The sequence below is a fragment of the Nomia melanderi genome, chromosome 7, assembly GCF_051020985.1.
Source record: "Nomia melanderi isolate GNS246 chromosome 7, iyNomMela1, whole genome shotgun sequence".
In the NCBI taxonomy this organism is placed as follows: Eukaryota; Metazoa; Arthropoda; class Insecta; order Hymenoptera; family Halictidae; genus Nomia; species Nomia melanderi.
This window is the reverse complement of record NC_135005.1, coordinates 12,805,629-12,832,865: the sequence shown is the minus strand read 5'-3', so window position 1 is coordinate 12,832,865 and position 27,237 is coordinate 12,805,629. Positions and strand designations below refer to the sequence as shown.

Here is a 27,237-nt window from a genome sequence, read left to right as displayed (position 1 = left end):
GTGTCGACGTTCGTCTGCAAAGGGTTAACCCTCGACATTTCGGCAAGGTGAAACGTTCAGATTTGGAAGACTAAGTCGCAGGCACGTGATTTAATTACTCCGACAGCGAGAGATCAGCGTGTAGTTTCTGCTTTTGCTATTAAAACTATTCCTACCGTGACCAGTCAAATGACTGGTCTTTAGCACAACTTATATTTTTCTTGCAAAAAGATATAAATCGTTCTACCGGTCAAATGACCAGTCGCGGTAGGTAAGATAGATTACAAATTTTTCTCAGAAAATAAACAATAAGAAAGGTGTGAATATTGAAAAATGTTTTATACATATATTTTAGGAAAAGTCGTGAAGTATAAAGGCGATTCAATTACGTTGTCTATAGGAAATTCTAATCGAAATTTTAAAAACAGTCACTTGACTGGTAGGAATCGTGTTAAAATGACGCAAAATCCTCGCCTACTATCAAGTCAGCGAAACTGTGAACTTGTACAATGATTCAATCCACAGGATTTACGACACAATAAACAGAAATTTATGTGCACACCTGTCCAACTAAACGCTGCAATGCCCGATGTTTATTTCGCTCGAGGCTCGAAACGAATTAGAGGTTTAGTGGAGAAAAGTATAATAAAAATCAAAACTAGGCAGGTCTGCAAACACGGATAATCATTAAGTAACCGAAACCGCGGAGGAACTTTCACGCTAAAAATTGTTTCCTATCTTCAGCGATGCTTACAGTCGTTCCATCGTGAAGCTACCGGATCGCTCCTTCCTTGCGAATCGTCCGGCCAATTGTCAAAATTTTAAAGCTTAAAGGCTACGTCTCCGAAGCTTCAGGAATCAGCCTGGAAGCTTTAAAATTCAACCTTAAAAGCTGAGTCTGCTACAAAAATTAAATCTTAGAAACTTGTATAGCTTGAGTCTTCGAAGCTTTAAAACTTAATCTTAAAAGCTGAATCTTAGAAGCTTCAAGTACATATCTTAAAAGATGAGTTTTGAAGACTTAGAATCTTGTAAAGCTTGAGTCTTCGAAGCTTTGCAACTCAACCTTAAGATCTTAGAATCTTGTAAAACTTGAGTCTTCGAAGCTTTAAAACTCAATTTCAAAAGCTCAATCTTAGAAGCTTCAAGTCTATATCTTAAAAGCTGAGTTTTGAAGACTTAGAATCTTGTAAAGCTTGAGTCTTCGAAGCTTTAAAACTCAATTATAAAGGTTAATCTTAGAAGCTTCAAGTCTATATCTTAAAAGCTGAGTTTTGAAGACTTACAATCTTGTAAAGTTTAAGTCTTCGAAGCTTTAAAACTCAATCTTGGAAGCTTCAAGTCTATATCTTAAGAGCTGAGTTCTGAAGACTTAGAGTCTTATATCTTAAAAGCTAAATCTTCAAAATTTCAAAGCTTATATCTTAAAAGCTAGATCCTCAAAATTTCAAAGCTTAACCTTAAAGGCTAAGTCTCCAAAGCATCAGGACTCAGCCTGGAAGCTTTGAAATCTCGATGCAAACTCGCATAATTAAGGACAAAGAGTCAAGCGCCGAGCACTTCAGCTTTCACAGCTCCAGGTTTGCGCCCTAAGAGCTCGAGCCCAAGGTGTGATAAGTTTAGACCAGTCGTCCAACGAAAAAGAAATCGACAGTTGACCGAAACGATTCAGAATGGAACGTCCGAAGCGATTTACGAGTGGGAACGGGGTCGTCGATGAGGATCGATCGTCGATCCGTCCCGACGGTTCGGCTCCGTGGAATTTTTATCGGCAAACCGGCTTTCTTCTGTACGATTTTAACGAACCGGAAACGTTTTAGTGGCAAACCGTGCGGGAACGAACAATAAATTTCGAAGGATCCGCGCGGAAGCCCGGTTTCTCCGACGGCTCACTAAACTCGCGAATTATTGCTAGTTTCTCTAAATGCTTTAACAGGTCGAATCGTTTGTCGGGAGAAACCTGCCGTTCAAACGTAACAATGGCAAGAACGTCTCATCGGTTGCTCTCGTTTTGCTAGAATTTTTAGTTAACGCGTTAGATGCTACGAGGTTACCGGTGAATACCGATTAAATTGAATTACCATACTTCACTTAACCGTTTGAGTGATGAGGAGGTAAATTTATTTGAATAAATGTTATTTTTTGATATTTCTTTGTAATAACACAATATTTGTGATATCATTAGATAGCTACTCTTATTGATTTTTTTGCATACACACCTAATCATTTCCGCATTTTTGGTAAATATCCACAAAGTTGTTTATCATCCAAACGGTGAACACACTGCGTACCGATAACGAGGAATCTCGTTTTTGTATAAAGACACTTAGCAATGTAACTTTGCTAATTACCACAGCATTGAATAAAATATAAAATTTCATTCGAATTGATTTAAAATATTAAATTGATTATAAATATTTAAAATATGTTACATAACAATATATCTGAGTTTTTCTATGTACAACGATATAAGTTGACCTCACTGAAAATTGCCATCCGCACAATTCAGTAACACGTCTTTCCAGCGCAAGTGGTTAGACTCCATTGGTCACAGGAATTTCGCGAACTGTTCCTTCCACGTTGTCCTTACGATTTTCCGCGGGAAAGAAGAGAATTATCCTCGACTTGTTCTCGTTTCGAATGGGACATGGAAACAGAATTTGAAGTGTTGCAACAGAAGTATCAGAGTTACATGTGAATTATTGTTGTGTGCTCAATGATCCATTGAACCTAAGTATCCAATGGCAATTTGAAACTTTGCTGTACGTGGTGCCTGGTATATCGTGATAAAAATAGAGATAAAGGATCTGTAATACAATTCGGATCGAAATTTCGAGAATTTATGCGATTTTCTTTGATCTCATTCCTTTCTCGTGAAATCGAATTGGATTCGTGACGAAAGAAACTATAAAAACGAGATCGGCAATTCTCGAATGAGTTCTTAACAGGGCTTCGTGCATGCAGAAATGAATTGGGAAAGATACCATGATGGTAACTGTTGAATTGAAAACTCTTTTTCTCTCACGAATGGAAAGAAACAAGATGCAATATTAAATTCTGGTGTAGTAGTTAGCTAACCAATCTAATTGTATATATTTATTATACGGTCTACTTTCCGTTTACTTTCTTATTTATTTATTTATCTCTATTTATGTATTCTTTAATTTTGTTTCTATTTATTTATTTATTTACTTATATATTTCTTTATTTCTTTATTTACTTATCTATCTATCTATTTATTTATTTATTTATTTATCTATTTATTTTTTATTATCTATGTTTTTATTTATTTCTGTACTTGTCACTTATGCTTATATACCTATATATTTATTCTTGCTAGTCATACCTAACATAGCCACAGACCTAACCTACCCTTAAATATTTAATTGTGTACCAAACTTTGTAAGGCCGGGGGAACAGTTTTTGAAAAATAAAGTCCTTTTTATATATTAAATTCTGGTGTAACACGAAATAATTGCTCGGATCAAGGGAACGGGAAGCAGCAGATTACAAAAGTAAACGTCTCGCCAGCAGTCTGAACAATCTTATTGTTCAAGGATAATTCGTAACGCCTTGTAATTGCGCGTGCGTCTTCGTAACAGTGCACGGAGAATACCACCTCCCCCTCGACGCATCGGAATCCCCATGAAGATTAATAACGTTGGAACACCGGTGTGCAATCAATCATCTTCAACCTTAAAGGTTCGCGTTATTGATGGACTCGACGTAAAAATCGTTTTTTCCGAAATTTTCAGTGGAAAGTTGTTGATTGCGACACGTGCAATAACTCTTTCACGGATCATGGTTATTAACAAAGTAGTAGAAACGAAACAAATTGTGATATCTTTTTCCGAAGAGAAGTAAAACGTCGACTTTCGAAATTCTAACGGACTAATTGCAAGTTGGAGGATCATATTTGCCTTTTAAAGCAGCCAATTATCGAAGAAAAAGATGTCTAAGCGAGCGATTGCCCATTCGGTCGATCCTCGGCCGTTAAATCGATTGTCGTTACGCAGAATTACAAATTGTGACAGTAATTGCGGCTCGTTCCGGCGTTCAATGAATAATTCATGCCCGGTGGGCCGATCAAAACCGCGGGCAACGCGACCGAACGGTTGCTCTCGCTTTCCATTGAAATTACTCCAGCGAATCCGTTTGTTTTTCAGCAGCTTTCAATGATAAATTGGACACGGTCGGTCATCGCTTTTTACGGATTCGCCGATTTCATTTGCGCCGTTCTTACTTCGGACGGACGAAGTAAAAGTTCCAGTACAATTGTCAAGGGAATCTCGTGCGATTCAATTGGATTCCAACGATGCCACTTTCACTGGATCCATTAATTAATTAGAAATAAACATTGCGAATGTTTACGAACGACACGAGACGCGTTTATCTTCGATTGGAAGAATGTGTCACGAGAGGTTGCCAAATCCACCGGAAGACACGAAGGCCCTATCGATCAAGCATCCTCGGGAGGAGCTCAACGATGCATGACTGAAAGAAAAATAATTAACGATCTGAACATCCTTGACCCACCCATTGGACTCCTTCATTCTGTTCCTATAAATGACTCCTTGCGAATGCTTCGTACTGAGCGAATATACTTAAGTAGTGACAATTTGCATGTAAACTCTTGTGAATGTTGGTACGATTTTACCGTTAACTCTAAACAACTCTTTCTTCATCTCTATTTATTATAATCGTTGCAGTTAGAGATATATCTTCTATTTTATTAGGTTAAATGTCTTTGGAACCAGAAGAAGGACTGAGATTTTGAATCAGTAATTAAACGTTTATTGGTAATCGTCATTTTGTCTATTAAACGGTAGAATGTTATCTGCAGCTGAAGAAAATATAAATATAGATATAGATATAAATATAGATAGATATAAAAATATAGATAGATATAGATATAGATAGATATAGATAGATATAGATAGATATAGATATAGATAGATATAGATAGATATAGATATAGATAGATATAGATAGATATAGATAGATATAGATAGATATAGATATAGATAAATATAGATAGATGTAGATATAGATAGATATAAATATAGATAGATATAGATATAGATAGATATAGGTATAAATATAGATATAAATATAGATAGATATAGATAGATATAGATATAGATAGATATAGATAGATATAGATATAGATAGATAGATATAGATATAAATATAGATAGATATAGATATAGATATAGATATAGATGTAGATAGATATAAATATAGATACAGATACAGATACAGATACAGATACAAATATAGAAATCTATATTTTCTTCAGTTGTAAATAAAATTCCATCGTTCCACAGATAAAACGACTCAAAAGCGTTTAATTAAGAATTCAGAATCTCAGTCCCATCATCTGCCGGTCCCAAAGACAAATTTCACATAAAAAAATATGAGAAACTCCACTACACGCCATTCCCAACGAGCATTCTCCATTAAAATAACCATCACCTAAGTCAAACTCCAAACTTCAGACAGACAGTTCGTAGGCGAAAGACAAATGGATTAGAAATCGATTAGAAAATCGCTCCGCAGAATTTACAACCGCCGCGACGGATATTCGTGGATTTTTTTCATGTGTGACTTCGCTATGCAGATTCCCGAAGTGAAATCGCCGTCGCTGGAATTTCCCGACGAACGATATCGATCGTTGTCGTCGCTTTCCTCCAGCATCCGTCGCCAGCGGAAGATCGCGAAACTGGAACGATCGAGATCGTTCTCGCTGGCCCACGCAATTCGGCGCCGACGATTTTCACTCTTCACGGCGAACCGGTCGAACCGGACTCGTCTCGGCGCGGCTCGTCCTTTCTCCGTTTCTCGTAACGCCGTTGATCGATCATCGAAAACAATCGACCGGCTCCGGAGTCATCGTAGCTGTTGCATTACGCGTGGAACAAGCGTTGTTTAGGTTTTGTTCAGGAAATATAGCAGACGTGTATTTTAACCCTATGTAGGCCCATGTAACTTTGAAGTCACGTGTCAGTATATCGGCATCATGTTGATCTACTTGATTTTGCACTCAAAGTGGCGAATAAAATTAAGTAATCAATTACAAAATATATTCGTTTGATGAGATTATTGAAATTATTGAATACACTGTTAACGCGTATTCATATGTGGATATTTATTCATTTTGTACTGCATAGATTTTGTTATAATCATGAACAAAAATTCAAATAAAACATTTTTCTACGTACTACTTCTTTGCTGCATCTTTACCTTCACCATAGTATTTTTAAGAACCCACAGAACTACTCAGACTCTAATGATTGTTACTGATAATGTGAAAAGTACTGAAGTGAATAAGTGAAGCTGCCAGATGAATAAACAACTTATCATTTTGCGTACGCCGAACGTAGAAACTTCGAAAAAATGCGCCGGGTTGAACGTGTTAACTTGCACTAGGAATTCATTAATTAATTTTGTTTATTAACCGTTTGGATGCTAAACAACTTTTGCGGATATTTACCAAAAAAATTAATAAGAGTACTTATCTAATGAGATCACAAATATTGTGTTATTACAAAGAAATATCAAAAAATTAGATATATTCAAATAAATTTACTTTGATTTATTTCTTGGCACAACACAAGAAGAGCGCTATAGCGCTTCTCAGCACTGAAACGGTTAATAATTCTATATAGAGTGGTACATTTCGAAACAATGTAATATGCGTGACGCAACGAGATTATCAACGTGTGAAATACATCACTGACGATTTGGGAACAAGAACGTCTCGACGTCGTGGCACGTCTTTCCAGCGCAAGAGGTTGAAATACTGTTGTACACGTGGCAATGTGTTAACGAATAATTAGTACTGTGTCGCAACTTCAGGGTACTTATGTACTAGGTCAGTGTTGTGACAAAGGGTCTTGAGTCTGGAGCCTTGAAAGTTGTAGACACAGTTCAAGCCTTAAGAGCTTGGGCTCGAGCTCTTAGGGCACAAACCTGGAGCTGTGAAAGCTGAAGTGCTCGGCGCTTGACTCTTTGTCCTTAATTATGCGAGTTTGCATCGAGATTTTAAAGCTTCCAGGCTGAGTCCTGATGCTTTGGAGACTTAGCCTTTAAGGTTAAGCTTTGAAATTTTGAGGATCTAGCTTTTAAGATATAAGCTTTGAAATTTTGAAGATTTAGCTTTTAAGATATAAGACTCTAAGTCTTCAGAACTCAGCTTTTGAGATATAGACTTGAAGCTTCCAAGATTGAGTTTTGAAGCTTCGAAGACTCAAGCTTTACAAGATTCTAAGTCTTCAGAACTAAGCTTTTAAGATATGGACTTGAAGCTTCTAAGAATCAGCTTTTAAAATTAAGTTTTAAAGCTTCGAAGGCTCAAGCTGTACAAGAATCTAAGTTTTCAAAACTCAGCCTTAAGGTCGAGCTTTGAGGTTTCTACGATCCAGCTTTTTTTCAGGCTCAGCTTTTAAGGTTGAATTTTAAAGCTTTGAAGATTCAAGCTTCAAGACTTAGCATTTCAGGTTTAGCTTTGGAGCTTCTAAGATTCAGCTTTTAAGACTGAGTTTTAAATCTTCGAAGACTCAAGCTTTACAAGATTCTAAGTCTTCAGAACTAAGCTTTTAAGATATGGACTTGAAGCTTCTAAGAATCAGCTTTTAAAATTAAGTTTTAAAGCTTCGAAGGCTCAAGCTGTACAAGAATCTAAGTTTTCAAAACTCAGCCTTAAGGTCGAGCTTTGAGGTTTCTACGATCCAGCTTTTTTTCAGGCTCAGCTTTTAAGGTTGAATTTTAAAGCTTTGAAGATTCAAGCTTCAAGACTTAGCATTTCAGGTTTAGCTTTGGAGCTTCTAAGATTCAGCTTTTAAGACTGAGTTTTAAATCTTCGAAGACTCAAGCTTTACAAGAATCTAAGTCTTCAAAACTCAGCCCTTAAGGTTGAGATTTGAAGTTTCTAAGATTCAATTTTTTTCAGACTCAGTTTTCAAGGTTGAACTATGAAGCTTCGAATACTCTAACTTTATAACACTCTAAATCTTCAAAACTCAGCCTTTAATGTTAAGTTTTAAAGCTTCTAAAACTCCGCTTTTAAGGTTGAATGATGAAGCTTCTAATACTCTAACTTTATAACACTAAACCTACAAGACTCAGCTTTTAAGATACACATTCCAAGCTTCGAGGACTCCAGATTTCTTCAACACTATACTAGGTACAGGCACCAAAGAAAATTGCAAGGATGATCAATCTTTAGGTTGGGGTCTAAACAAAGCGATTAAGGCGTCGAAGGTCGATCTCTCGCGAGGATCCCGGAAACACAGAATCACTGTGCTTTCGCGACGAGTGATAGATAATACAGATTGATCATCCGACACGGCGAACGCGGAAGAATACCCGGAAGAATAGAAACGGGACGCCCGCGAAGCGTATTCCCGGTGAAATCAAGCGTCGCGTTGTTTCTGGGTTGCGGCACACTTTTTCGACGTGCGCGACTTCTCGACGCAGGACGTCGAGAACTCGGGACGGCGCCTAACAACGTCATGGACCATGCCTGAGAGGTTCGGTAGGACGAAACTTTCGAAACGCGTGCACCGAATTTCACCGTTTAAATTTATTACGTTCAGTATCGCGGCAACGATTCCGCGCAACACAAAAAAACTTTGACGCGTCCTCGCGGCGGTTTGAGAAATTGCACGCCCGCGGGAATGATCGATATCATCGGAACATCGAATGTACCAGACCAAGTCAACGGTGCTATCAGTAAAATTCCAAAAAATTTCCACGAAAAGAGTTTCACATCTCGCTTGTTCTTTTGTAACAAAGTTAAAGAAGAACAGTTACTTATTATTTGGTATCGGAATGCTTAGGTTACACTATTATCTAGTAATTCACGTTGTGAAATATTTCCATTCGACATTAGTTATCCTACAAATTGTAATTATTGCAGTAATTTGGAAACTCCAGTCATGGGCGACCGACGTGGCAGTCGACGTGTTGAGAAACGAATTGTAAAGAAGGATTAAATTTCCATTCGACGTTTATGAATATGTACAACATGTAAGACCGTAAACTTATGAACGACTGCAGCAATTCGATAACGCAATTGCAACGAGATTACGATAGGCAAGTGGTGCTTGAAGTTATACCCCGAACGCGCGCTAATTTCCCGGTGAAACGTCGAAGGCAGTTGTCGCCGTTACTCGGAATAGAAACCTGACCACTCAAAATCGCTTTTTTCTAAATAGGTCGGAAACTAGTTCCACAATAATGTCTGGTTGTCACTCTTGAAACACACATTAGCCCGTGCTCGCGTTGCGAATGTGTTAAGCCGCACTGCGCACGGCATTGAACGGTCCAATGAACGCGGGAAGAATTCATCGCGCTCTTATCTGCCTCCGCAGTTCCCATAAATCAGTCCTATCTAATTCCCATCGATCAACATCCAACGACAACGTTGCAAGCATTCGATTCTCTTTTGCAATTAAAACCAGAAGACCGACAGGGAAATTAGAAAATACGTCCGGTACAAGCGAAAACAGGCAAAAACGAGGATAGAGATAAGAGTTCTTATTTCAATTTGATAATCACCTTGCAATTGCAACGGCCGTTAAAAGGTTCATTACAAGGGGACGATAAAACAGAAGTTTCGTTGCTTCGCAGAAACGCGGAGCCGGCGATAAGTGGACGAGCGACGCGGTAATTCGCGCGGAAGGGCTGCAAGAACGGGTTCCGTGGCGAGCAGAAAATAAGTTTTCGAGTGGAGCAGAAAATGGGCGACATTACGGGCGCAGGAATTTTATAAGAGGTCACTTGCCGCGAACGAGTTCTTTATCGCAGGCTACCCGACCGGTGCAGTACGCACGGGCCGGGATTTTTCAGAACCAGCGGCCTTTCCACCGATCACGTAATAGTTCAGACGACGGCACCCTCGGGCGCAAGACGTTACATACGGCCATTATGCAAATTCGACGCGGCTGCCATTTCAGCATTCCCGCGTGTCAATCCACGGGTAGATAAATGAAATCGTGATTAAAAACGCATCGGTCTTAACGCATTATTGACCGGCAGTTTTACGGAGAAGCTATCCCACATTTTGTAATTAATATCCCACGTGTTATCATCCCGTAATTAACCCTTTGCGGTCGAAGGTTCGTTGAAATATACAGAAGCTTCAGCAGATGAAGCTGAATTACCGATCAATTGCTTGAATGATAGAAAAAAGGAAACTACGCGCTGATACATTGCTGTTCGAGTGATTAAATCATTTGCTCGCGACTTAGTCTTTCAAATAAAATTTCTCGCTGAAACGTCGACGTTCGTTCGCAAAGGGTTAAATATGACAGTGAGACAATAAGCTCTAGTATACTTTATTTATACATAATGAATTGAAATGAAACTTTGGACGTAACTTCGAATATTTTGCTTTTGAAGTAATCTGTGTTGCGTTTTAACCTGTTAACTGTGGAATTTAGTTTGAAAAATCTCCCGTTTTGCGCGCAATGAAATGGAAAAATGAGGTGTGCACTCGTCAAACACGGGACGAATGCATCTAGGGTATGTTTGAATGAAAAGCGGAACAAAGAAGAATTACTCGTTTAACTGAAAAAATAAAGAATTCATCGCTGAAAGAATTAGTATCGTGTCAAGCTTTAAGATGACGGTACACTCGTGAAACGCGGTTAACTGGTTAAAAGTTGAAACAGCTAATGCAAGTGCAAACAAACTGGTGACCGGTCAACAACGTTTGGACAGGAAAACGCGAGTTAATTCGTGACCGGTCAATAATGTGTTAATTGTTGAACTTCGTGGGAACGCAGACCTCCGCGGACTGATTAGAGACTGAGACTGAAGAGTAATTCATTAACGTTACTGTCTCCGTTAGGCTCGAAACGAAGTGAGAACTGTGCCATTGGATTTTTAACAATATCGAATTGTCTACTAATTAATACAGCTTTCGAGGAAAACTGATTGTTATGCATAGATACGGACTCGCCGCGGTAGAATCCATTTGAGATTTATGTTTCGCGGATCGCGAGGTTACCTGCTTAAGTGTAACCGTTGAGGAGTGAATATTTATTATTGTGAAAGCGACACGTCGGTTGATTCAAGTTAGCGCTCTCATTCGTGTTAATTGGAAGATTCGGGAACGAGTGTAAACAGATTACCGATCTGTTGTGACTTTATTAACCTTAATCGTGCCACGTGTTTTTATAACGAATCATATCATGTGACTCTCAGTCACTTATGAGAATAAAGGGAGTGATTAAATTGTTATTGCTTTTGTTCGTAGGATCCAAATATTAAAAGGGCGAACAAACTTTTGGAAATGCAATATGAAATAATAAAAAAATTTAGGTAAAAAGTTCAATGACGCAAACACATCGTGGTCCGATTAGTGCCAATTGATTTGACACAGCAAAATTATAGAGTTTGAGATTTAATATTAAACTTTGTACAATGCATCGACATGTAAAATATTGAAATAAAACAGATTTCTAATAAAGCGATTTCTCGTTAAGTCAGTTTGAAAGAATGTCGTTGGTACTTCATTAAAAAATGTTGAGTATTTCTAATGGAAAACTTCTGGAGTGCAAAGGGTTAAAGTTTAGTTGCTTGAATTGTAAACTAGATAAGTATAACATTAGAAGTGTCGGACGAACCAATCGATTAATCGTGCGATTCTCTATAGAAACTATGAAAGCGCGTTCATTGGAATTTGCAATGACGAAGGAATGATTAAAATGCTTTGGTTTATAGGGAGCAAACTTTAAAAGGCCAATAAAGCTTCAGGAAATGCAATATGAAATGATCAAAAAATTTAAGTGAAAAATTCAAATGAGACTGAAAGTCACATCGTGCTCTAATTAGGGGTAAAAACCTTTCATAGACGGTTTTCTGTTGCAATTATACTGAAAAAATCGATAATTTACTGTAATCCGAGTGCAAGTGAAAGGAAGCTCGAACAGGCAACTTCTAAAAACAAGCATACATCAAAACTCCGACAAGAACAATCCCATTACTAAGCATTCGCGGCCATTAGCACCGCATCGTTAATTACGCCGCAAGAAGCATAACATGGCAAATTATTTAACTATTTCGTAAACGGCCACTAAAAGGGAAATATTATTTCGCGTTTCTTTCTAGGAAACCTATTATGAGCTGCTGCAAGTTTGTAAATGAATCTGCGCCGATCATAGCCGATCTAAACTGTAGCAATTTTACATAATCACTTCTTTTTTGATACGTCCGCTCGGGTTCAATTAATATCTATCGAACGATTCGATAAGAGTCACTTTTACGAAATTCTTTCCAGCGACGGGGACGAGCGTTTCCTGCGCTCGCGGCGATCGCGGGAAAAGGGTGGTGGAAAAGAAAGGTAATCGCGAACCGTTGCAACAGTTCGATGGTCCAGACACGTTGATTAACCATCTCGCCGATCGAAATCATCGTTTTTCTATTCAACGGTTCCCATTTCGACATCCGATCGATGCGAGACCCTTTCGAAGTATCCCGCTGCACCCGCCTCGTCTCTCGGCCGCGCTTGATTGCGCAACACCTGGATTCACTTTCACCAGAAAAATTCATTTTCGAAAGTGCCCGTGACTTTAATTGTCGAATCAGTGCCCGGCGCTCGGGGGATTTCGGCGGAGGAATAAACATCGAGGGGACAGCGGTAAACAAGTTACCGGCGAATCGGCGGCCGTAAGGATCTCATAAAATCGAGGGAATTTTGATCGATGCGACTGGATCGTGAATATTAATGGTAAAGCATGCTGTTTCGGTACTTTCGATGAGTCGTGGGCCATTCGGTCGGTGAGTGTTGATGTTGAATGACTTTTTCTGCGTGTTTAATCTGTGGTTCTAATTTCAGAATTGAATAATTCTGAATTTCATCGATAATCTGGGTTTCAATATTATTTATTAATTATAATACAATTAATGGCAATCGTAGATTGCCGTGTTTTAGGAAATACTGGTAGACTCTTAATAATATTAACAGTGAGATCGTTTTATAGTTTTAAGATTGATACTTCAGATTTCAGGGATATAGAACGGATGTTAACGAGAGCTAAATCAACTGCCAAAATTAGATAATCACACGTATTAACAACAACGTTGCCACTGATTATAGATAAGATTTAATCGCCGGTTCTCTCGCCTGCTGCCGATAAAATTCAGACTAAGATTTCACCTTGCGCGATCATAAATAATAACGTATAATTAAGGTCGACGTTACTTAACAACGCGATTCGTATGGTATCAATGGACGCCGAAGGCAACTAAGACATTATAGCTGAGAATACCGGGGGGGACCATAAAAGATCGAGTTTCTCCACAATTTAGGGAGCACGACATAGAAAAATCAGTTCAACGGAAACGATCGATATTCATTGTTCCCGATAGAATCGGTTTCTTCGTTCCTCTTAACGAAGATGTAACGGTGGATTAACTCGAGGTCAGCAATTGGGAACACTTTCTATCCATGAAAATTATCGATCACTAGCGTCGGCCATTTATCTTCGAAAAATTGGAGGCTTATCTAAAGGCGCAATTAGACCTCGAAAAACATCGAACGTTTCTAAGCGAATATCTAATGATTCCCCGAATCGATTTTGCCGACGAAATTTCGTCTGCGCGTCGATTAACAGAGTTCCCTGTTGATTACACAGCGAAACGGGATCACCAATCAGCGTTCGATTAATAACGAGTTTAACCACACGCGACGATTAGCAAAGTGAAAATCGATTATACACTTTTCTGACTCGTGTATCCGTTTCCGGATTGCAACAGGTGCCGAGGAGCAGCGATCCGCGCGCGAGCTTTTACCGCTGGATCGTTTGTCCGCGCTGCGTAATGGATCAAAAGGTGAGTAAACGTCCGAAACCAGACAGCCATTAATCAGAAACTAAGAAACTGGAGTAACTCGCGGAACACTTTCATTAAAACTTGCTCTCGTTAATTTACATATAAGACTGTACCACCTGGCGGACTCGTATAATATATCGAAGCCAAACGCTGGATAAAAATCTCCCAATTTGCGTCTGGCAAATATTATGCGCACAAACTCGGAAATAATCGACTCTCGTTTCCATTCTTTCGCCAAGCTCCAATGCCCTCGGTCGCTAACTGGCTCGCGCGTGGCCATTTTCCATGAAAGACAATGAGAATTTCGCAAGTATCTTGGTAATTACATTTTTATCGATTATCGGGTATAGAATTTCATCGGTTACAATCACGAAGAAAAATGAGTCTTAATTCATGTTTCTAGGATTAATCCCTGAAACCTAAAATGGTATCAAATTCTGATTCCCATGGACACCCATAAATGAAGCTTCTATTCCAAAGCATCTAAATCCACCTTCCAAGACAAAAATACAAAATTCCATAACAACGTCGCTATTGCCTAATCAGCTTCATCTAAACCCGCCCAAAAAAATGGAAAAAACCAAACGAACCATATAGCTGCCTCGTCTTTTCCCCTTGTCGTTCTTCTTCTCATCGGGCTTCCTGCAGCTCCTATCAACCCTCTCAAACGTACTGGGCTCGTGTTGTTCGGCCGACTCAACGTCCAGCAGGTTCTCCATAGATCTGCGCACCTGTCTGTAGGACGCGCCATTTTTCGGGCTCTTCCTCTGCAAATGGTTACCGTTCTCATCGTGAAAGTCCTCCCACTCGCTGACTTCGCTCCTGACGTCCTCCAAGGACCTAGTCCTGCCAACGGAACAGGTGCACGGGGGCACGCTGCTTCTGCAGTGCCCCCCGGAGCTTTTCGCGCGTCCCCTGGGCGCCTCCATCATCATCATCCTCGGGGACACCGCGACGGGTGACATTTGCAGCGGAGATATCCCTTGCGGGGGCGGAATCCCGTTTCTGTACAACGGCGCCAGGTAGTAGTAATCGCGACCTTTGTTGGGATTCGACGCGCCGATTCTAGCCGGGACATAATTGTAATCCGGCAAGTGAGGCGTCATCCATTGAGCCATCGCGTCCAGTGGGACAGGCCGGTAGCAGAACGACGGTCCTCTGGATGTCGGATGGTTCCGGTACATAGGGGGCCAGGGGCGGGATTGCTTCAGGTCGAATCGAGGATCCATTCGCGGATCCAGCACTCGGATGTCTCCCATTGCCTACACGCGATCGTGACCGGGTTCTGAATGACAGCTGCGGAACGAAGCGGATGAAAGTCTGGCGTCAATGAACGGCCACGATCGGAACGTTCATCGCGGACGGTACCTACTTCTGATGAGTGAAGTTGCAATCGATCATACCTTGAGAAGCCTCTCGGGAGATGCTTTTATAAATTGTTTCTATCGAGTCTCGGGACAGACGCCGGAAACAGAAAGAGAAGCCGAAGAAAGTCTCTTAGGTGGATTGGAAAATCGTGGACGCGGGTGTTGCCTTCGAGGAGGACGAAGAGAACAAAGAGCTGTGCGACGTTCACACGGGAACGGGCCTGATTTTCACCACTTTCCAACGTGCACCGAGTAACCTGGCCCGACGGGGTCCGTCACTTTCGATTCTCCTCTTCTGGGCAACACTTTTTCACTTCACTCCGGTCAGCGGGACGAGTTTCCGCCGGCGAATTTCGTTTTCTCGCTTGTTTCTTCTCACTGGCCGAATTCGACACCGTCGCGCGTTTCGTACCGTTAGATCCCACCTTTCACTTTTTCTTGGTTGAAACCGGATAATGGCAGTTGGGCGGTTTTTCGGGCGATCGACGAACGATCGGAAGAGGGAGACAGAGAGAGAGAGAGAGAGAGACCCGGAGGGTCGTGGATCGCGGATCGGAGACGACTGTGCTCAGCTGAGTGCAGCGAAGGAGTGCGTAGCCAGACACGTTCACGTCGAGTGACTTCGGCTCGTTGAGAAACGACCCACTTCTCCGCCGCGGGATCGAAACCTCATCTCCCTACCACCGTTCTGTGTTCCTTCTAGACTCATCCCTAGTTCCTCTCGCGAGCGTCCGCGGAGAAACGAGAGTGCGCCGTTCCGTTTGCGGACCGCCGATATCGCAACAGGTGGTCTTTTAAGCCGCGCTGTCCGCGACTTCGATATACGACGCTTGTAAATTTAATCCAATTAAAATTATCGGGATGCGATTTGTTCTGCGACAATGTAGGTCGCGATTTCTGAGGCAAACGAAATTTCTTTTCTATCGAACGGTGTCAGAATCGGAGAAAGTGATAATGGATGTTCGGGAATTAGGAAAATTATTTCCGCTCGTTAACTGAACGGTTAAGAAGATTTACGCGATGGATGCACTTATCTCCAGTATTCGAATTTTGATTTCTGTTTCATATTGTAGACGGAAAACTTGAATTTTCCTTTGTCCGTTGCTGAGCACGCGATTTAATGTACACAATAAAAATATAATATGAATAATAAGTGAAACATTATAAAGCAGAAAGTATGTAGAATAGAATGTAACACTGAAAAATCTAGGTTGACGAGTGAGGTAATTATTCCAATACAAACTCGCGCCTATAAGGGACCCATAGCCGCGCGCCCGGAGACTTCAACGCGTGGTGTGTAGTGTGCCACGCGCCGCTCGCGCGGAAACATGGCTTTACCTTCCACCGTTGCCGTCTACAATAAACTACTTCCGAAACCTTCTCAATTGTTAAAGAAATATTATTTCGTCATCATTATGAAACGTACAATGATTAGTAATTAACTGAATTCCGTAATAAATTACGGACGAAAATTCAATTGCATAGTAAACAGGAAAGAGCTTCGTATATTTACGAACGTTACGATCTCCGACAGGATATTTTTAACAAAACCGGCCGTTTCGAATGAGGAATCCGACGAACAATCCGCGAGAGAGCTCGATAACAGAGCGGGGACTCGAAATGATACCAGCCACACTCCTTTTCAATCGGCGCCCGCTTTCACTGCGCGGTGCCGATTCTTCCCAGTCGGGTCCGTCGCTTCGGGTTCGTCTTATTTCAGATAGAAATCGCAACATTATACGCAGGAAGTAAGAATCAGGTGGGTGTAAAGAGCCGATTCCGGCGAATCCTGCAAAAAGGCGACGTTTGCCTTTAAAAGCTTAATTGCGGGCGTAAACTACGCGCCTTACGAGCGGCAACGTTGCGAAATTCTACTGTATCCCCTTCGCTGAACCGCAAGGATGAGTAGGTTAACTCTCCATAAATAATCCTGCATATTCAGCCACAATAATTTGATCTTAGGACGCAATTAACGTTGCTCGCCCGCTGATAAACCGTGTGTTTTTGCCCGTGTCGCTTCGGAACACTGGCGACCGACGCGCCTCGGCTTTCATCTTTTTCGAGGGACGCGATCCGCGCGCGACCAAGCCGATTCAATTTTCCATCTCAGCTTTCTCCGATACGCTCCGTTAATAATTCGCGACGATGCGGCAATCCTCTCAACGTTTTTCCCCCTGTTTCGCCACTCGATCCCCTTTCCTTTATTCCCGGGAAACCGTTGCCGCCCGTTCGGGCCCACGCGAGATTTCCTTTCGCTCGGAAAACGAGCTCGAGAGCGATCGCGTTTTAATATCCTGTATCGATCCACTTCGAGATAACAGCGGTTTACAGTTGCCGGCCAGGCACGGTTATTTATAGACCGCGGATCTCTGCGAAAATTCAATTTACTCCGCTCGCGGAAACTGGACTTCGACGCGTTCGCCTCGCACGAAGAAAGCTTGATCGAATTTGACGTCGTTCCGCGTCGTTTTGCAATCATTGCAGATATTTCCATTAAGTTTCTGATTGCGCGGTAATGACTGGCCCGAACGTTGCTAAAAAGAATGCTCCGCAATTACGAAAACCGTTGGAGAATCTTATGTTTGTGAATGGAGGGAACTCTCGATTAGCGAAATTACGGGGGGGAATAATGGGAAAGGGGTGGTCGATCGTTGATTGCGATCAACAAGCCGCGTAATGACTGCATTAGAGACACTCGGCGGATGGTCCCATTAACGCGGACGTCCAAAACGCTGCAAGAAACCGAGCGACTTTCACGGCGATCCGTATCGAGATGCTTTCCGCTCTGACGCGTAATCGATCGAACGCCGATCGGTGAGGTTCGATCAATTTATTCGGAGATCGCGGGAAAAGTGAGGGCCCGACAACGATTCGGGAGTCGCCGCGACGCGGATAGAGATGATCGGTGACGATTTTCTTCCACGATTCGTCGCGTTGTCGCCAGAAAATGGGTCGCGAAGCGTGTAATCGAAACGAGACGCTGAGGTGGACGTCGCGACGGATCGGTATCGGACGCGCGCGTTTTAGAGAAAGTCCGGCGCGACACGAAAAGCAAATTGCCAGGATCCGGTGGACTGCGTTTATGGTGATTATCAGCGTGTCGGGACGAGAAAATTTCTGCCCTTCGTGTCGGCCGTTTAACACTTTATTTCTTCATTCCTCGAGTATACGTTTCAACCACGTAATACATTATCAATGGAGATCTCACGTGTCTCTGGGCAACGCTTGTCCTTTGTCTGTACTTCCTGTTTTCTCTACGGTCAAATTATAGAAAATACGGAATCGTTGTTATTAAACGAACCGTTAACTTTTTCTAATTTTTACAAGGATCGATTATTACCTGTTCCTTTCTCAAATTTAAAGAGTTCACAGTCAAGACTGAAGCACGCATTACTGAATTTCATGATCAATTAAGGTTATCCGAGCGTGTGATTATCAGATCGCGGATCTTTCCGCGAATACGGATCGTTTACGCAATCATTCGGAGAAATTCACGTGGAAGAGTACCAGAAATCGCGGCTGAAACCTGGTTTCTGCCTCTCTGACCCTGAACAGCTTCGATCGTGACCTCGCGCGTCCGTTTCGATAACTCCGCCGTATAACGGGGAAAAGCGGGCAATGATCATTGCACAGAACGCATAAGGAAGTGGGATAAAGGAGTCAAACGATACTGGAAAGTGAAAAAGGAGGATAATTCCGAGTTACTAGTGAGCGAGGAACAATAGCAACAACTTGCAAGTAATTGCTACCTTTAGAAAGTTAAATTGAATCGCGCAGTAATTATTATTGCTTCTACTATTGAGAAACTCGTCGTGTTAGTTTCATCGTCTGATACATCGACTGTGCTCCGAGAAACAGAAAGTGACAGAAAAATTGCTATCGCACGGAAATCTGTGGCTCTGGACAGAATTTTGAAAAAGGATTACGTCATCTCGTGTTGCAAACAGATACTTCTCTGTATATTTACACAACACATTGCTCGAACAAGTAATAAAAATTCTGGTTACACACAGCAGCAATGAATCATGATGGAAGCAATAAAGTGCCGCTTTTCCCGTTCGCCAGAGCAAACACATCGATCCAATGTTACAAGTGAACAGACACTTGTTACAACCGCGGTATGTAGGCCGGCAAGAACTCCAGATTTTATCGGCACACGGCTATTACCTTGCAGAACGGCCGAAGGTCGTCCAAGGATCAACCGAATCATTCCGGGATCTCGGGAAAAGGAATTGTTCCGCGTGTCGTGCACGCGCGTTCGTCGTCACGGCCGATACCGATCGTTTCGCTCCGAAAAGCCGACAGCTAGTGACGGTTTCAATTAAGCGGGCCGTACGTCACCGTATCTGATCCAATATTAGCATTACGATCGTGTCGCAATTCGGCGGACTACGAAACTCAACCTGTCCCCGCGGTTCCTGAGCGAAGGGGTTCAGGTTAGCGAAAAGCTCGGGTCTTTGAAGCTTAAAGGCTTTACTTCAAAGGCTGAATGTTGGAGGCTTAGAGTACTACGAGCTGGAGTCGTCGAAGCTTCAAAACTTCAAAGTACAGCTTTCAAGACTGAGTCTTTGAAGCTTCAGAGTTTTATAGGTTAGTCATAAAGGCTGCGTCTTTGAAGCTTCAAAGTTTTAAAGTTTAATCTTGAAAGTTGAGTCTTCGAAGCTTCAAAGTTTAATCTAAAGACTGGGTTTTCAAAGCTTCAAAGTTTTAAAGTTTAGTCTTGAAGGCTGAGTCCTCGAAGCTTCAAAGTTTAATCTAAAGACTGGGTCTTTGAAGATTCAAAGTTTTAAAGTTTAATCTTGAAAGTTGAGTCTTCGAAGCTTCAAAGTTTAATCTAAAGACTGGGTTTTCAAAGCTTCAAAGTTTTAAAGTTTAATCTTGAAGGCTGAGTCTTCGAAGCTTCAAAGTTTTAAAGTTTAATCTAAAGACTAGGTCTTTGAAGATTCAAAGTTTTAAAGTGTAATCTTACAGGCTGAGTCTTCAAAGCTTCAAAGTACAATTTTAAAGACTAAGTCTTTGAAGCTTCAAAGTTCTAAAGAGTAATCTCAAAGGCTAAGTCTTCGAAGCTTTAAAACTCAATCTTGTTAATACGATAACAGACTGGTCTTAGATTATAAAAGTTCTAACACTGTAAACCTCAACCTGTACGAATCATAGTTTGAATCCCGAAAGTTCAAACTTTCAAGACTCGAAACTGAGGACCGATTTTTCCAGCGATAGTTCGGGTTGCGCAATCGTTTCGCTGTTCCTTCTAGTTGACTCTTTTTTCTTTCGTCCGGTACACCGCGAGCGGAAAGAGCGGGGGAAAAAGAAAAGCCGCGTCAGGTATTACCGGATCACCGGTGTCGAGCGCTAAAAATGTTAATAACAAGCCGCCAGCCGGGCACACGCGTGCGTACGCGATAAGAGTCGCACACGAAACAGCGGACAACGTGTGTTTTACTTCGCGGAGCCCGGTACGCGCTACCGCGTAATTACCATCTCGTCCGGTCGTGGTACGTGGACCATGACTCGCCGGCGCCGAAAAACTCCGCTCGAAAGTGATGGCTGAAACGCGTGTGGAAACGCGACGGAACTAGGCTTCGCACGACTAACGGGACGGAAACTCGTTTGGATATCACCTTCGCGCGGTTATCAATGAAACGCTCCACGGTTTCTTATTGTTCAGATCATCTAGGACAAGATTCTTGGAAAAACTGTCCCGACTTTCGCTGACATTGTAACTACATTAGCGGCACCAATTAACTATCGCTAAGAGTACGACACGTACAAATATATAAATGTAAATTTCTTTGCAACACGAGTTTCTTTCGTAATAAACCGTGAAGATCTAATTACGATCTTGTATACAATATTATATACATATATATATATATATATATATATATATATATATATATAAATAAATAATTAAAGAAAGAGGTATAATAAAGATTAAAGTAAAAGCGAACAGGTAGAAAGTGGACAACAATATAAAATACTCAATTATAAAGTAAAGTGGCATATTTCTCTATCGAAGTAATTAATGAGTTAAATCGCCATGACACCCGACCACTGTTTAACTCTGCCGATCCTTTTCATGAATTTCCATGCTTTCACTGAGTGGGCATTCGCATCGAAACTCTTTCGCCGATACCGGCCCTATATTCGTTTTAATTGGAAGAAAGTTCCATCCTCTTGCGTTCGACGTTTAATCCCGAAAATGTTTGGATTCTAGAGTGCGATAGAAAGTCGATCGATCATCGTTTGTTCGATAAAGGTGCCATTTATTGATCGTTTAATTAACACTAGAACTACCGAGCACTGACTTTTTGAAATTTCTCTATAGAAACTTCAAGAGTGCATCTATTGAGACTTTAATTGATTCATTATTCAATTTTCATATTTGCCAAATTAATTTCTTTAATAACTTCCAGAGAAACATCTGTTTTCTGAATAATCGCGAAAAGAAGAAATCTGGAGTGGGCCATTTTGACAAGTATTTTTCCTTAATAATTTCGTAAGTAATGTTTCGTAATTTTTCATATTTTATGTATTTTCTCTTTTTTCATCGTCAAGTATTGTGGATGATTTGTCTATTCTAGAAACATTACCGTTATTTTGTTTTTAGCTATAAACATACTGGGGTCTCCCTATAGGACCCCACTCAGCATTTTAACCAGTTAACTATGTTGGACGAGTATACACGTCATCTTAAAACTCTTAATGGTGCTAACTTTTTCAACGATGGATTATTTATTTTTTGAAAGAAACGTGTAATTCTTCTTCGTTTCGCTTTAGGTTTTCGTTAGGATATATTTTAAGTGCATTTGGCCTGCATTTAACGAGTATACACTTCGTTATTCGATTTTATTGCGCGCACAATGAGATTTTTCAAAGTAAATTCCACACTTAACTGATTAATAATTTAGTAGGAAAGAAAAGAGTTTTATGATTATTTTGTATCGATGTTTACTCTGAAACTTAGAGTTTCATCACGAATCTGACTCGATGTTATAAGTGAAGGCGTTCTTCGAATGTTTACACTGTATTAACAAGTAGCTCAACACATTGTACGCCAACTAAACTTCGTCGATGATTATATTGACAGATTTTTAAACATCAAACCGAAATTTACAACTTACGAAAAGAATAAATCGATTTTGAAATTTCACTTGAGATTTGTGTTATATCTAAAATGTTACATTAACGTAGTGTTAAGTCTCTACGAGTCGAATTATTTTTCGTGATTATAATAATATGTAGTAATTTTCACACTTAACCGGTTAAGGGTTAAATCGTTCGACCGTTACGCTGAACGGTACGAGCAGCCAACGAAAGTTGACGTTATTAGAATTCCAGATGGTTCACGGCGATCGGTGTTATATCAGATGGAATGTGTAATATTCGGAGCAGTGTGATCAACTTGTACGGGTGATCGCAGCATGAATGCGCGCTGGTCTGTAACATATTTACTAGCCGGCGGCTGTTTCGGGGTACGAGACGCTCGGAGGATGTCCGAGAGAAAACGGAGAGGCTCGTGAAAATCACAAAGAATTTATAAGAAAGTTGATGACTATTAGATCCGCCTGGTCGGATCTTAAATCCGTCAGTGCGACGTTCGTGACCCAGATTTCTTCGAGAATAAATGGCTTAAATATAATAATGCTTCGGTTGTTTCTTGTACACCCGTCAGTGTTCACTTTCGTTATCTGTCGCGGCGATAATTGGATCGGCAAGTTGAAGGGACGTTCCGTGAATTCCAAGATCCGGTAGCACCGCTGTTCCACGGAGAAATCGAAAATCAAGGCGCCAACGCTTCGTTGGTAAGGCAGGTAACTGGAACGATCGAACTTGTAGTTGGTAAAACAGAATTCTCACAGGTTCCGTTCCTCCTCGGTCTTCGCAGCTGGCAAATTACCGATGTTACCGACGTTTCGAGGAAGGTAAGGTACAGGGTGATTCATAATATGTGCGTTGGATGTGAAAGTGGGGGAAACAATGCAACGGAAAAGTTTCAAAATGAGTAATTAATAATACTGATTACGTGATGGGCATGTCTCGTTATTAATTCATTAATTTATTATGAAACGCACTTTACGTAAACCAAAGTAAACATTGACCTGTGAGTACTTAAATGTCAATTGAATTATGTAGGCAGCGAACTCGCTGGTTTTGAATATTTATGAATATGAAAAATGTTTCCATCGGCGACGAAGAAATTGTCAAATGAATGTAACTAATTAACGGGCATGTTACTGTATGCTACTAATAGTTCGCTGTTCCCTGGTTTTAACCCTTTGCGGACGGATGCCATCTCGATGAGACGAAATGTTCAGATTTCGAAGACTAAGTCGTGGACAAATGATCTAATTAGTCGAACAGCAAGAGTACAGAACGTAGTTTCCTTTTTTTCTATGAATTAACCAATTGATAGATAATTTAGCTTCGTATGTTGAAGTCTTTGTAAAGAATTCTTTTGTTAAAGAATTATCAAGGATAATTAACAGGCAGCGATCCAGATAGCGTTCCTCAGCGAAACAGTGAATTTTGTTGGGTCAACCCGTAGGTGTCCTCACGGGTGGAGAAATAACAGAAAAATGGGTGTTGCCAAGCACCTTGGTAAACATGTTGCCGAGCAGTACCCACGCGGTTCACTTTAAATGGAAATCCACTGACCAGCGAGCTGGTACAGGTGACGAAACGAGATAATCTGCAAAGTAATCTTGGCCGACGCGAACACGATCTCTGCAAAAACAGATTTTTTCTTCCCTACCACGCGATTACGCGTACCTCGAACCGCGCGCGGTAAAAAAATAAATACAAAATACGGGGCATAAATGGAATACACGTTCGCCGGTCGGAGATTCGCGGACGAAAGTCCTCGACAGTGTCACTCGCGAATCAGAGAGGTTTAATCCAGTTATCAGTGCAAAGCCTGTATTTATCTTTGTTAACATCCTTCTGGTTTTCCGGTGTACGATCCTTTATAATCCGTGCGCCGCTAATTATACACACCGCGTAATTTAGAGTTGAACCTACAGCGCGTCATTACGTTAATCTTCATACTGGGGAGAATTAACCGCGGTAATTAGTGCAAAACTTAAGAATGCATCATTTTCCTTCGTTCTTTGTTAACGAAATACTGAACCGTAGATAATATTCATGACTTAAATTAACAACTTCGATCGCGCTATCATGTTAAAATATTGCGCGGTGTGTATACGTGTGTACTTGCACTTCGTAATTGCATACACGAGACGTTCGTAATTTATTTCGTCGACCATAATAGAACAGCGGTAGCCCGTATGAATATCTTAATCGATTTTACGAAGGCGTTTGAAACACAAGTAACGCGGGATCAATATCGAAAAGTAAAGCAACGGTAAACGTAATTATACGCTTGCCGCGTGTTTTTACATGATTGAACCTTTCTATAAACTCGATCCTATTCTCGATCGTTCTGGACGATTTTAGATTGTAATGAGCTATTCTAGCAACGGGTGGTCGTATTATAATAATCACCGATCGTATCGGGAATATAAACAATCTGACCACTCGAGAAGATAGTGATAATATTTATATCAATGAAGATCCCATTATGCAGAAATAAAGTGTATCGAATAATTATAGTTCGATTTTGGTTATTGTGTTCCAATTAAGAAATACTATGTATTGGAGTAGCAGTTAATGTACTTTTGCCGATATCTGATTTTATAACCTAATTAGACAGCTATTTATTCGATAATACGGAGTCTCCATAAATAATACTATAAGTATTACTCTATATGTATAGGGTTCAGTACCTTTAACTGATTTCGTAAGTGCCACTTAATTGCCGGGAATAATTACGACGTTTTATGGACTCCCCAATTAATCCACGATCGTAAATCAAAGTTAAAGGGGCACTTCATGAACCAAGATTGACCGGTCGTCTTAATTGGCTCACGGAGTCCGAATGAAAGGAAGAATTCTTGTTAGAGAAATGTCAAGGTTCAGTAGCCCTTGCTCGCAAATTTTCACCAGCATATACTACCAATTTATCCCAGCAGTAAAATGAAAATTTTACGACCGTTCGCTAATCCTTGCATATTATTCGATCAATCCGAGACACGCATCTAACACGCAACATTCCCTCGTTTAACTGAAACTCGTAAATAAACTCTACAGAGTGACATTTCCCATATTTCAATATAGTCATAAACGATCACAATTCATTAATGTACCTTTCGTTTTAGCTCTCTCACAATAAAAGTCATTGCTGCGGATGTTTCATGAACAAAACGTAAAAGCTCGTCTCCCATTCGCTGTCATCGTAAAACAGAACACAAACTATCAATAAAATTGTAACTTTATAAAAATGATCATTGACTTTTACGATTTGACACAGCAAAATTAGCCTTACAAAGAATACTATGCTTCGTATAATACATCGATATGTGCAATATTCAAAGAAAATAGCTTCCTTTCTCAATTTACATACGTTTTGTCATTAGTCAGTTTCAAATGCCGTTCATATCTTATCCAAAAATGTTGAATATCTCAAAAAGCTTTCCCCTGCGTCAACACATGCAACATTTTATAGAGCAAAAAACACAAAATGGAAAGAATATAACATTAAATCAGTTGATTGAATTGTATTATCATTGTTCATCTACCTCATTAGGTAGCATTATTTATAATATAGAAACGTTTTCAAATAATCGTGTAATTAAGCGAACTATAGTAATTCCATCTGGTTGGGGGTTACCGGTGACCCCAATGACATTCAACGTGTTAATTTCGCTTAATATTACTATATATTACTTCTATCATTAATTCTCCTCAATCTTATCATGTGTTATTTCACTCCACAATTATCCCAAACAAAATTTCTTGTAATCACGACTACGAATGCCATTTATTCTTGTCAACGCCGTCGACAAAGGAGTTTCAAAGTGTCAGGCGCAACGTCTTCGTACGCGGTGGATGCCGAGCGACCGGCCCGCTTGCGTGTTTATACGTCAATAAGCGTCAATTTTTGCTAACGGTACCAGCCTCGATCGGTCAATCATCTCGTACGTCGTACCGTGAGACAAAACGGTTCCCGTGAAGCACCACGCGAACGAAAATCCGTGCTCCCGCGGTCGCAGGAGCACGACGGAGGACGCGTGCAGCTGAAAGCGCATTGCGGCCCGATGCACGTGCACCGTACCGCGGAAGTAATCCGCGAAACCGGGCAACGTCACGTGTCGTTCTACGCGGGACAGTCCGTGCCGTTGTTCCAGGAATTAGCCCGATTATCCCGTCGAGCCTGCATAACGCAGGAAAACGACGATTCCTGCGATCCCGCCGAGTAACCCACTGAAAACCATTTCTAAACGCCGGAAAATTGCGCACGTTTCCTGGCTGATAATCTGAAAGGAAAGAGACATCGTGCACGACGCTCTCAGTTGTTTTCTAAAGCCATTAGCTGCACGGATATCGTTCAGTGACGATCTTTATAGTTGTACGATTTTATTGACCCTTTGAACTCTGTAGGCTCCGATATTGCACCAGTTATAATATGAAATATTTTAATGAATCTTAAAGAAACTACCCTAAAATTATTCGATTTTGCACACATCCGAATTTTGTACTAACAAGGAAAATGAAAGATTGAAGAAATGTTATGGTATTTCTCATTTTCGCTAGGAATACTATAAAAATTGGTTGCTGATAGATTACAAAACAACCTGGAGTGCTAAGGGTTAAATCTGCGTACCGGAAAACAATTCTCTTTATTTAGTGTTCATTTTACTAGGGAATGAGTTCAGTGGCTTTATAGCGAAGTAAAAGATGATTAACCCTTTGAACTCTGTAAATAAATAGATAATATAATTTAAGAATTGTCGCACCGAACAATTGATAATCGTTTCTTTTAACCCTCGCTACAAAAGAAAATGACATTAAAACGCTGAAGTTTTTCATGGCAGTCAACGTGTTAGCCCCTTGCCGTACAATAGGAGTAAGACTCGCGATGAAGATTTCTAATTTAACAAGAATCAATGTTGTTCATTACCCACGGATCAAGGCAAACAATTTTGCTATTATC

The 27,237-nt window shown here is 40.7% G+C and overlaps 1 protein-coding gene across 8 annotated transcripts in view; it reads right to left on the bottom strand.

The window, feature by feature from the left end:
• LOC116430476 (WD repeat-containing protein 47) overlaps positions 1–27,237 on the bottom strand; it is a 118,498-nt gene that overhangs the window by 27,852 nt on the left and 63,409 nt on the right. Inside the window, exons 1-2 of one of the 8 annotated variants that reach the window (XM_031984690.2) lie at positions 15,222–15,841; positions 14,409–15,114 (exon numbers count right to left, since the gene is read on the bottom strand). The exons of the other annotated variants lie outside the window; for them this stretch is intronic. Of the exons in view, the coding sequence (XP_031840550.1) occupies positions 14,409–15,077 (669 nt within the window). The 5' untranslated portion in view covers positions 15,078–15,114; positions 15,222–15,841. Of the gene's footprint in view, positions 1–14,408; positions 15,115–15,221; positions 15,842–27,237 lie in introns of those variants that run through there. 8 annotated transcript variants of the gene reach the window in all.